The 12,406-nt window shown below is 42.7% G+C and overlaps 1 protein-coding gene across 2 annotated transcripts; it reads left to right on the forward strand.

Annotated features, from left to right (window-relative positions):
* The first annotated feature begins 6,512 nt into the window (after positions 1–6,512).
* LOC115694270 (probable serine/threonine-protein kinase PBL3) lies at positions 6,513–11,737 on the forward strand. Of its 2 annotated transcripts, none has more exons than XM_056314554.1 (6): positions 6,513–6,835; positions 9,294–9,634; positions 9,706–9,841; positions 9,926–10,170; positions 10,292–10,415; positions 11,040–11,737. In XM_056314554.1, exons 1-6 carry the CDS (start codon positions 6,769–6,771, stop codon positions 11,513–11,515), a joined length of 1,389 nt encoding a protein of 462 aa, XP_056170529.1. In that variant the 5' UTR covers positions 6,513–6,768; the 3' UTR covers positions 11,516–11,737. The 2 variants fall into 2 exon arrangements, with proteins under 2 accessions (XP_056170529.1, XP_030477254.1); XM_030621394.2 differs by having other exon boundaries at positions 6,516–6,835; positions 9,926–10,062.
* Positions 11,738–12,406: the final 669 nt, after the last annotated feature.

Raw genomic sequence — 12,406 nt, forward strand, 5'->3', positions numbered from 1 at the left:
CAAGCTCAATATGGTCGGTCCTCGGTTCAAAAGATTGGGGACCAACAATGTATAGGTTGGTCCTTGGGTTAGGTGTTGGACTGGCCCAACCTGAACCATGCTCACATCTACAAATAATGACAACTTGGGAGCAGCAATTAGGAGAGGGGGTCAGATGATGATAGCAGAAACATTAGGATCGATCTTAGTGCACGGTCCATGCGTGTCGACGACACGATCGTTTTGGGCTTTCGTTTTGGGCTGTAGGTCCATATCTTTTTGGGCCCTTGCCTTCTGAACTGGGCTAGAGGCCAAAGCCCAACGTGGGGCAAAAAAAGAACATGTTGTTTTCCAAGTGCGTCACGGTTTCTCCAATTTCACTACTTACACTCTATGTCTCTGCTCGGCATCCTTAGACAAACAACCATTTCAAAGACACAAAAAAGAAAGAAGCAAAGACGAACAAAATATTTCAATGTTTTCCGTTAAAGTATATTTATGAATAGTAGAAAATTCTCTATCGGAGAATATTGTTAGAGATATTATCAGATATTAGAGATTAGGGGTGTCAATGGGTCGGGTCGGGTTTTCATGATACCCGACCCGACCCAAATATTGGGCATATGTGTTCGACCCGACCCGAGACAAGACCCGAACAAGATAAAGCTACACGATCGGGCCGGGTCATATCGGGGCGGGTCGGGGCGGGTTTTGTGTTTCAAACAATGAAGCCTCAGCGATTCAACCGCCGCCGCGGCATCGCCGCCTTCTGCGCCCGTCGTCCCAGCATCGTTGCTGCTGCAGCAGGAGGACTCCGCGTCGTCGACGAGCCCGCCACCACCGCCGCCGCAGGCATCGCCTTCAGTCTCGTCTTCTTCGTAAGATTCACGAAAGCTCTTCCCACCCCCCCTCTCTCTCTAGCGCTCTCTTTCTCTCTCCTCTGTTTCGCGATCTCCGTTCGCTATTCGCATTTCAGAAGGAGGACGAGGAGGGAGGGAGGAAGGTTTTGAGATGGCGGATCAGCTCACCGACGACCAGATCTCCGAGTTCAAGGAGGCCTTCAGCTTGTTCGACAAGGACAGCGATGGTTCGCTTCCCTTCCTCCCCCCTCCCTCCCCTCTCCCCGTCTCTCTCTCTCTCTATCTCGCACGTGGTTTCTCTCGCTCTCCATGATCTGTACGTATGCTTCTGTATGTGTCCGCATGCGTAGGGGGCCGCGCGTCCGCCGGCGACGGCGGTGTCCGCCGCTCACTCGCGTCGCCTGTAGGTTTCGAGTGTTGGATCTGGTCCTCGCCGGTCGCTCGCTTCCTCCGGCTTTTGACTCGGTAGGCCTTTTGAGTTTTTGCGATTCTCTTCTGAGTGCGGTGGAGATGGCGTGCGTTCTCGCGGTAGGGCGGCGATAGGGTCTGCAGAGAGGTCGAAATCGGAGGAGGCGAGCTGGATGACGAAGTCGCGGCGGGAGGGGGAGAGGCGGGCGACGAGGGGCTCGGGGGAGCCGAGGAAGGGGTGGCGGCCGAGGAGGGGGAGGGGGCGGAGGTCGGAGGCGCGGGGGAGTCGGGGGCGAGGAGGAGGCGGTCGAGGTGGACGAAGTGGACGAAGTGCATTTGAAGTGGTATAGGGTTTTGGTTATTGTTTGGGTTGGGCTTGGGGTACCCAAGCCCAATAGATCCAAACAATACCCAATTCTTTTTATTGTTACCAAAACAAGTTGAGATCTAACCCGACCCAATAAGAAAATTTTCGTGTTCGGGTCGGGTTGGTTCGTGTTTCGATTCGGGTATCGTGTTTGGTTTTGACACCCCTATTAGAGATATCATTTGATATTTCGTTATTTTCTAAGATAGCTAATTTCTTTCTTAGATTAGATAATTTCCTTTCTTATACGTATTGTTTGGGTATAAATACCCTTGATTCTAATAAGTCAAGTCAATTGATTCCCTCTTTCTTGAAGATTTTAAAATATTCACATTTTTCTTTTTCCTTTTGTGGGGGGTCAAAAAAATGGATCGAAGCAAGCTCAAGAAAGGCATTATAAAGAAGGTGATGATTATTTTCCCAAACCACAGAATTTGTCCCGGTAGTCACCATTTCTACGTGAGAAGGCGGAGGTAGGGAGCTCGATTTCCCACCTTTTCAGGGGATTAGGGGAATGGAAATATTTAGTGGGTTCCGATTTCCACGCAAATGATAAAAGTCTGAAAAAATGGTTATTTCACCCCTTTAAATTGGCTTTATCTACTAATAACTTTTCGACGAAGACACGTGATCCAATGATCTCTTTTGTCACGACAACATCTGCTGCTTTCCCCCCTTAACAACTCCGACTTTTTAGCAGATTTATATGAATATATTCCACATCAAATCCGAAAGTCGCCCGCAACTGCAAAAACGAGGATTGGAAGCACGTGTGAACCCTCCTCGTATTGGCGAAGAAAAAGGAGAGGGAATCGGAAACGTAGCTTTCCGATGACGCATCGGAGAGTCTCGCGTTTCCAAAAGATCAACCCTTCTTTTGGGTCTCTGTCTCTGCTGCGCATTCCTCGACGTTTCGCCATGGAGATTAGCCACGGATCGTCGGATGGCTCGAGTCCTCTCCCCCCCCTCTTCCGGTGGTCATAACGTGGTGCGGCGAACCGCGGGTTTTGATTGCTTTGTGTTTGTACTCCATCGGTTCAACGTGAAGTTTTGCCACCAGATCATGGTCAAACGGGAGAAAAATTATCCAAAAAAATTTATAAATTTATCGCGTTTTTACCAATTCAATACTAAATTTTTTTCATTTTGGTAATTGAGTCCATTCGGAAAATTTTAGTTGAAAATCGCTGACATGGACACTGACCGACACTGACATGGATAATTATTTTGTATTATTTTAATATCTTTTCTAGTTTTTTATTTTTCATTTTTTTCTTTCATTTTATTTTTCTTCTTCCAAACCTGTCAGTCACCGGTGAGGGCCAACCGACCCTTGTCGGACTTGATAGAGAAAAAAAAAGGGAAAAGGAAAAGAAAGAAAAAGAAAAAAAGTAAAAACATAAAAAAAGAGTTATTATACCATCCACCACTGATGGAGTCCGGATTTCGCTATCAATGGAATACATTAAGATAGTTCTACGTACTAATTAGATTCAGTTCCTTTTGAGAAAGATTGTTTTTTTTTATATCTCTTTTGTCTTTACTTCGACAATGATCAGTTACCTATTTCTCTAAAATGAATTGAAATCCTCTTACTCTTTCTGCTGAAAAAAAAATGAATAATTTATCCATCATAATTAGTGATGTTTAAAATGCTTTTATACAATAATGACAATGACATTTGACTTCATATATGTAGGTGTTATTACTTTTTCACATCTTACTTCTTTTTCAAACACCTTAAAAAAAAAGCACGCTCGAATTGACTAAGTTTTTTCCACAATTTCAAAGAGTCGTCATATCTATGTACTTGTGACTTCGCAAACAATTGACCAAAGGACTAAGAGGTTACCAAACTCGGCGGAGCAATCATAAAGTATCTGTATCGTTATTTACAATATGCCAACCCTTTTGCTTCGCACATGTCTCAACCGCAAGTCCATGGACTTGCACAACGAAGCATAGAATGGCGTAGCATCACATGACCCGGGGTTGCGTGGCCCCGGGGAGATCTGACCATGGGTTTCGTTGCGTGGCTTGTGGTGGATCGACCCCATCGCCGTGTCGTCTTGAGGTCCCGCGGCTCATCTTCGAAGATGATAGTGTTCGCGCTTCTCATTTGAAGCTGCGGTACAACATCATTTGATAAAGCTAAATCCCGTGCATCACATAGCATGCCCTAAGATTTGAGCACTAAAAAGTCTTGTTTGGAGATTCGCCCAATACCCTTTCTTTTGGTCTCAAATGTCACGTCCCTATGAAAAGCGCTGCATTTATTATCAATAGATGTCGATGTACGAGGAATTTCTAAGAACCACGGAAGAGAACACAGGGTGGTCAAGATAAGACTTGTCGCTCTCTTGATGTTGACCCCATCGTCTCGTGTGCTTCCTTAGTATTTACGACTTTAGTAATCTCAATTATTAGAGCATTGTTTTCTATCTTTAGAGTACAGGGCGACATGAAATAATTCTTACTACTACAAGCAAATTACAATTAGTGAGGAATCCACATTTGATTTCCCCACGATTATCGACATCGTCGATTCGGGATAAGTTCTTGTACGAGGTAATGTTTCTTTTGCATGATTGTTTTGTTTATCGACGTTTAGGAGAAGGTGCTCTCTTATTCGTGGAATGGGCTTCGCGACATTAATGGAATTAAAAAGCTATGGTTCTCAAAATTTTACCGAAGTTTTCAATCGTTCGAAAATTCATTTGAACTAGCATAGCTCTTATAGGCTGGCGTTGCAACTAGTCCTGTCAAAATGGGTCATGGACCTAACACATATTTGATAGGCTGAGTTGTGATATGAGTTATTTATATTGAGTAAATGGATTATAAATGAGTTTACAATGGTAAGACCCAAAATTATATGGGTGTTGAATGGGTTCTCAATTTACTTAGATCCAGTTCACTTCTATGACTCTCTCTTTACTCTCTCTTGCCCTCACTCGATCTCGCGCTTTCACCTCAGTTTAGGTATAAATTTTCTTAAATTGAGTTAATTATAGAATTGTTTTCGTAATATGGGTCGAGTCGGATATGTGTTGCTAAATTTGTAATACATTAAAATTTATCCATTTGAGTTGGACTATTTTTAACCTAATCCATCCGTTTGGCGGGTTTAGTTGCAACCAATTAAAGGGAAAAAAGAAAAAAAAAAATAAAGAGAGAGAGAGAGAAGGCTATAGCGAATTTTAGTTATATTGAAGAACTATGGCAGGCTGGCAGCTGTACATAGAATTTGTTGTCCGCGGTCCCGAAACCGAAACGCTGGCCGTGACGCCGGAGTGGGTCCCGCAGGATGACGGAACGAGCGCACGTGGCGTCCGCGCATTGCCGAGTTTGTTTCACCCCCCCCGTCACGTTAACGTCACCTTCGCCTCCCTCCCTCTTTCCTTTCCATCGAGGATATTTCCTACGCGGGCCTCGGGGGAAGTATCTCGTTTTGCGCGTGACCCCAGATGACGTGGCATGCCCACGCGATACGCCCGCCACGCCACGTGGCGCTACGGTTGCGCGTTCGCTCGTGATCGGCTCCCCCCCTCCCCTTTTCCATCCGTGGATGAAGCCGGATTCAAGCTCGTCCGTCGATCACGTGACTATGTGGAGTCAAGCATGATCGACGACCATGGAAATCCCGATCTCGTGGGACTCATATCCAAACAATTACTTCCCCTTCGACATGCTCTTCCGAAAATGGACGTGTCCATGGCTCGATTGCGTGCACTTGATCGATATTTTGATCGTTATCACTGAGTTTTGACTCGATGTGTAATATGATTCATTAATTTTTAATTAATTTAAAGTAATTTTTGAACTTTAGCCCAATTTACAATGTCGTTTCTGAAATTTTAATTTGTTTGATGTGATCCCTAGACTATTTGAAATTGTTCAATATTGTCCCTAAACTTGAATTAATGAAACGACAATATTGAACATCTTTATATGGTTCGTGGATTACATTGAACATGTACCAAAATTTTAGGGAACACATTGATCAAATTAAAAGTTCAGGGACCATATTATATATTGGGTTAAAATTCATGGATAATTTGTGTCGTCATTCCTAAATTTTATGTCTAAAGTAAGTGGGGTTGATCACGTTAAATGGTGGGGCGCTTGTTTACACGCAACGATCACCCACAAACGATCTAATATCTCTAGTCTCATGAGGTTCAAAGGGACAGATCACTAATCACTTCGTCGAGCAAATGCAATCGACAGGAGATGAGTTGATTTGAAATGCAGGGTGGGAGTTAGTTCGAACTCACACAAGATCACGATGATCATGGAATTAATGTGCGAAATATGTTCCTTGACGGTAATAGTTGTCATTTTACGAGAGTGGGTCTTATTTGATGCATTTGCGCGAGAATCATTAGTGTTGATCCCATCGAACAAGTCAACGGAAATGTACGGATAATGGTTCTAATAATAATAATAATAATAATAATAAAAAAGCGAGGTTGCACTCAGAATCACGCAATAACTTTGCTCGTCCCGCTCCCACTGGAATGGTCCAAATTGCCCCCTCCCCCAGATCCCCAGGCTCGTGCCCGCCACGTGGACTACCGAGGGGCCAAAATCGTCTCGTCGCCCGAACCGGCTGGCTTCCTCGACCACGGAAGAACGGCTTATTTACGACCGGGCCCCGTGGCTCATCTCGTAAATAGTAGCAAAAAACGGGGGGGTCATTCGTTCCGTCTTTGGATGGACGGCTGCTCCCCCGCGTTGCGCGCACGTCGCTACACGTTGGGCTTTTTGTCCTTTTGCTCCACGTCATTTTCCTTGTTTTCCACAAAAACAAAACATCAAAAAAAAAAGGGGGGACAAAAAAAAAATTTAATGATGTGAAAGGGAAAAAAGAAGGAGGAATAGAAAATTCTGTTTCTCTCTCTCTCTCTCTGTCTTCTTCGTCGCGTTCCGTTCTTCTCCGAAGCTGGAGAAGAGCCATGGAGGCGAGCGAGAGAAGGAGAGAGACATCGACATCGACATCAACCTTTACCGAAATCCCATTTGGGAAGTAGATGTCTCATGGTCGTGTTCGTTCTCTTTCGTTAGCTCTTTCGGGGTCAGAGATTCTTGTTTTTTTTATTTCTCTTTGTAAGAAAAAGATTTTGAGGTGGGGGGAGGATACGAGATTGGCAAATGGGCAATTGTTGCGGCTCCCGCAAGAAGGAAGAGAAGTCGGAGACGTCGCTTACTACCACCTCCGGTAATTCATCCTCCGCCCGAGTTGTTTGGGGTATTCACGTGAAGCGCCACTGGGCTTGCTTCGCTTCTTTTTCAGCTCATTCTTGGTTCCCAAGATACTTGCTCCGGAAATGGTTTGTCTTTTTGGTCGTTTCTGTTGTTTTGCTTCTGTTTCTTGCTCTGGGTTTCTTTCCTTTTCACTCTCTTCTCATCAACGATTCGATAGGAACTTGGGTTTTGGACTTCATTGTTTTTTTTTCTTTTTTTTTTCTGAAGTTGTTGTTTTGCTTGTTCCTGGATCTATCTTTTGTTGTTCCGGTGTATTGGTGTTTTCCAGCACAATGCAATTTTCGAAGACACTCGAACGCTTCGGCCAACGTTCGTTTCTTTAGTCGCTGAAACAGGGCTGGTGTTTGAAATCTTGATGACGTCCCGACATGGATTTAGAAACTTGCTGTGCTTGTACGCTCTGGTCTACTTCAATGAACATGACCGTATCGATTATCGAATATCAAGTGCTTATTGTCCAAGAATGCTGAATGCTTTGGAGAGTTTGGGTAATTTTGTGCTTGAAAGTCTCCATGCTTTAAAATGGATGGAAAGTAAGAGCAGAGCGGCAAGTTTCGCAAAGCTGTTGGCTGTCCTTGTGCTTTTTCCATGTGGACTATTATCGCCACTATGGGTTTGGTTGTGATTGTTAAGCATTGCTTTTCATGTGCATTTATAACGTCCTTTGGCTTGACATGTGAACTATTTCCGGTGGATGGATGGTTATCATCACATTTTATCTGTTGGGTGGGACTTAGATGTTTGTAGGAGATTTACTGGTCCGTAGTCAGCATCACTTGGTCCATCGGCGAGACATTATGCTTCATTCAAGTGATGCAGCTGCAAGAATATTCAGTATGTAGTTGGATTTCAAGCAGCTTGCTAGTGATTAGAGAATTGAATAGAGCTTCGCACTCTTCCCATGAAGTCACTTATCGATATTTGTTGAACCTTCTGAGTCCCGCTCATGGATTCGTATTTTGCTCCATTGAATTTGTTCTACTCTCAACCTCTAAGGTGGTCTCGGTGAGAGCTAAAAATCAATTGCAAATTCATTTGACAAGAATGGATATAAAATCTGACTTTTATGGTAGGCTGGGACTGTTATGAAGTCAAAACAAGTTGATAATACTTGGTTTGTCACTATTTGGCTCATAAAGAGGAATTTTTTCAAGTAATTACTCAATTTTTTTTTGTAAATTTTTAGCTTGGAATGACTCGATCAGTTAGAAACAGGATTTCAGTTTGTTGATTTGACTTGTGGATGTTTATAGAGTGATTGCCCGAGATAGCCGCATGGTGCTTGGAGGTGCCCTCCCCCGCATCCATGCTTCTTGAGGATGCGATGATAATGGTGGCAGTATTGGTGAATTGGTTGACTTTTTGTTTCATAGAGTGGTGTTAGATACTATTGTTTGTACTATGTTGTATAACCCCGTTGAAGCACCTATAAGGGCACGAGGTGTCGATGAGTATGGAAACGGAGGAAATAATAGTTGTAGGTGACGAGATCATTTATCTTGCTTCTCAAAAAAGGAAAATGGCTGAGAGTGCTTCGGGAGATCATGAGATTGATTTTGTAGATTCAGTTTTGTAACTTTTTGACAACTGAAAAGCTAGCAGCTATTTATGGCAACTCTTGTTTATAGCAGCTATTTTGGTATATGGAAAGAGTTTAGTTGTTACTCGTGTTCTGTGATTCCTCCTTATTTTTTTCGGATTGATCTGAATTAATAGATGGCTTGATAGGCAAATAATCTACTGATTTATGACTTTCCAACGAAATTAGCTATTCCATTTATGTTGGAGTTGATTTTGGTACTTCCATACAAAGAAATGTTTTAAACCGGCGGTTTTATTTTCGGAGTGCAAATTCCCAATATACACGCTGATTGTCCCCGGAGCCAGAGTCAGTTCTGTCTACAAAAAATGGGGGTGCTTGGCCAACTAGAACAAATACAGAGTCACCTTCTCATTGACCTAGGGCTGCGCATGCTCAGGCATGGACATGGAAGTCTGCGTCAGGCATATAGCTATCATTCAGTCCGAGAAAGAAAGACTTTACCTTGCAGTAGTATTATGGATAAGTTGATGCTTTCTGTTAGAACCAAAGTTTAGGCATCGACTGCAAATTTTTAATACAAACAAAAAATTTGCTTCTCTTGCTAGCAATCGCTCAGATGCATTGACTGCTTATTGCCAAAAGTTGGAAGAAGTCACTGGAATAAGACTTGGTGTTTTGGACCTTTGGGTTCGTTCTTTTCATCTTTTCCTTTAGTTGCATCTCTTCTTTTGGGGATCTGCACTCATTTATGAGTGAATTATCCAACAAAGGAGTCTTGAAGCTGTAGTGTGTCACTGGGTGAATGGATTTACATTTTTATTGTGCCTGCTTTCAACTCTTTGAATAGTAACAAAGATTCTTCTTTCAGGAGGTTTAAAACTTACTCAGAGCAGTATCCACTCTTCAACTGCTTTGAGTCCAAGTGTTCAACCTCGAGGTGAAATGTGCAGACCTGTAAGTCTCCCCACTCCGAGATCGGAAGGTGACATACTATCATCTCCGCATTTAAAAGCTTTCACATACAGCGAGCTTAAGAACGCCACGAGAAACTTCCGTAAAGATAGCCTTATTGGAGAAGGGGGCTTCGGTTGCGTGTACAAAGGGTGGATTGATGTGCAAACCCTCGGTCCTGCAAGGCCAGGATGTGGAATGGTTGTTGCTATCAAGAAGCTTAAGCCAGAGGGTTTTCAGGGTCACAAAGAGTGGTTGGTAAGTTCTTTTATTGGATTAGGTTTTCTCTTTGGAAAACTCTAAGCACTGTTGTTGCCTGCTGGCTGCAGGCAGAAGTGAATTACCTTGGTCAACTTCATCATCCAAATCTGGTCAAACTTATCGGGTACTGCTTGGATGGTGATAATCGGCTTCTAGTGTATGAGTATATGCCCAGGGGAAGTCTCGAAAATCATCTTTTCCGGAGTGAGTCGATGGTTTTGGTACTTCAACTCTTGCTCAGCAAAAGGGGATGTATTTGAGCTCATCGAGTTAAATATGTGAATGCAGGGGGTGTCCAGCCACTTTCCTGGGCAATAAGAATCAAAGTTGCTATAGGTGCTGCTCGGGGGCTCTCCTTCCTTCACGAGTCAGAGCAACAAGTCATATACCGTGATTTCAAGGCTTCCAATATTCTTCTGGATTCGGTACGTGTGCTCAAAAGAATAGCAACTGCCAATGAACTACATATCAAATGGAGAGATTCTGTCTATCTATTTTTTTGTACATGTCGGCGCGCATGCGCACTTGTGCTTGTGCATATGCTTGAGTGCATGTGCGTAAACAATCCACCTATTTTGAAATTAAGAAATCTGCTTCTTTTCTGTTCTATAGGCTAAATTGGTTCTGCACATATGTTCATTGTCAATGATGCAGGAATATAATGCAAAACTTTCAGACTTTGGCTTGGCAAAGGCAGGCCCCACCGGCGATCGGACTCATGTTTCGACTCAAGTGATGGGTACTCAAGGTTATGCTGCTCCCGAATATATAGCAACAGGTGCGATTGGCATGGTCTTTTATAATATTCGTGAGGTAATCCTTTACTAATGAATCATCGGGAACTGATACTTTAACTAAATCCAGAAGATAGGTTATTTTTTTGGCATTAGTTCTTTAATGGCATCAATATGCAAATACTTGGAAGTCAAACCTAGGTTTTGAATGGCCATTCCTCCTTTATCACCGGGATGATTCTACCAGAATTATTTACAGTTGCTGATTTAAATGGCATTAGCATATCTATCACTGCCGAAGAAAGTATGAGATCTGAATTGACCTAGGGTTTTGTGGTATCCAAACATGGATGGCGATTGGATTTTTACTGAACTAGATTCAAAAGTGCAACCATGCTGATGCATTTCATTTGAATTGCATGCACTAGCAAATCCTTGTTTATCAAATTCTTGAAGTGGTTGATAACATCATTCATCACTCTAATTCCACAAGCCAAACATGGCCTATGAGGCATTTCTTGTACCATACATGGCATCAATACCAAAGTTTGGAACTTGGAAAGAATGAGGGATGAATGGTTTTTTCACTGAACGGAAATGCTCGATTCCTGTTCTGGGAAACTTTTCTTGTTCTCTGTGTCCTGATACACACTGTTTCTGTTGAACAGGGCGGTTGACTTCGCGGTGTGATGTGTATAGCTTCGGGGTTGTGCTGCTGGAGTTGCTCTCAGGACGTCGCGCTGTCGATAAATCAAAAGTCGGTGTGGAGCAAAATCTTGTGGATTGGGCTAAACCATATTTAAGCGATAAGCGGAAGCTATACCGCATAATGGATGTGAAAATGGAGGGGCAGTATCCTCACAAAGGAGCATTTATGGCCGCATTCCTTGCCTTCGAGTGTATTGGCGATGCCAAACGTCGACCTTCAATGACTGAGGTCCTGGCAAGACTAGAGAAGATCCCGGTGCCCAAAGAGTTGACGGCTCCTGCTAGACAGGAGCAGCAGTTCGGCGCGTCATCTCCAGGACTGAAGTCTCCGTTGCAACGCGACTGCCCTTCGCCGGCTGTCAGGACCCCGAGGGGATCATCCCCGTTGATAACGCCAAGAACCCCACAATCCGCTATGAGATCGCCTCGTCAATGAAGTGCCACGGCAGATTCTTTTGTACTGCACACACTTGACAGCAATGTACATCCTTCCTATTCTCTATATCCTGTACTCTGATCAGCATATGGAAGCTTTTGTTCTGTAACGATTCAAGAATTGTAAGAGGGGAAATTTTGAATTGGGGCGGAACTAGAGCTAGACTTCACTTCATCCAATTTCCATGAGAATTTAAATATTTGGGGTTCGTTTGTCTTCTGATGTTATACTCCAAATCACATTTCAGCTGTCAGTATATCTTTATTCGCAGAAACACTATGATGCATTACGCAATAAAAAGATGAATAATACTATAAGACATGTGCACCTTGGAAAAATTTAGAAATGACTTTTATTTATAAGTTTTTAATCCTCACGACGCGTATATATTGTTTTTTTTTTTTTGCTTACTGTGAAATAATGATTTTACACTTTTTACAATATATAAATATTCGCATGTGAGGTGATTTTTTTTTTCCCAATAAAATGTTCGAAAATTTGAGTAACATTTGGAGTTTTAGTAAGAAAGGAGGAACTTATTTTTTACTTTTCGTTAAGGAAAAAATAGGATATGTGCGCTGAAAGTCCTAAAACTTGTTACGAAAGTACAATTGAGTCCTAAATCTTGCAAAAAGTTCAATCAAGTCCTAAAACTTCTCAAATTGGTTCAATCGATTCATTTCGTTAATTCCGTCTAACTCGATTAACGAAAAATGCTGACATGTCTTGTTTTATTACTTTCTGAAGACAATTGGCGATGATGTGGCACTACATCAGAAAAATACTAAAATAATAAAAAAATTACATTCTTTTTGGACTTGATCAAACTTTTTGTAAGTCTGACGAGTCAATTGCAAATTCGTGATAAGTTTCAAGACTTCTTGCAAACTT

This window comes from Syzygium oleosum, unplaced genomic scaffold (assembly GCF_021117445.2).
Source record: "Syzygium oleosum isolate NSW1041296 unplaced genomic scaffold, Sole_v2.1 Sole_v2.09, whole genome shotgun sequence".
In the NCBI taxonomy this organism is placed as follows: Eukaryota; Viridiplantae; Streptophyta; class Magnoliopsida; order Myrtales; family Myrtaceae; genus Syzygium; species Syzygium oleosum.

Coding starts and splice junctions, on each gene's coding strand:
- LOC115694270 (XM_056314554.1), top strand. CDS start 6,769: ATGGGCAATTGTTGCGGCTCCCGCAAGAAGGAAGAGAAGTCGGAGACG. Junction 9,842..9,925: donor CGAAAATCATCTTTTCCGGA/GTGAGTCGATGG, acceptor ATGTGAATGCAG/GGGGTGTCCAGCCACTTTCC. Junction 10,416..11,039: donor TCCCGAATATATAGCAACAG/GTGCGATTGGCA, acceptor TCTGTTGAACAG/GGCGGTTGACTTCGCGGTGT.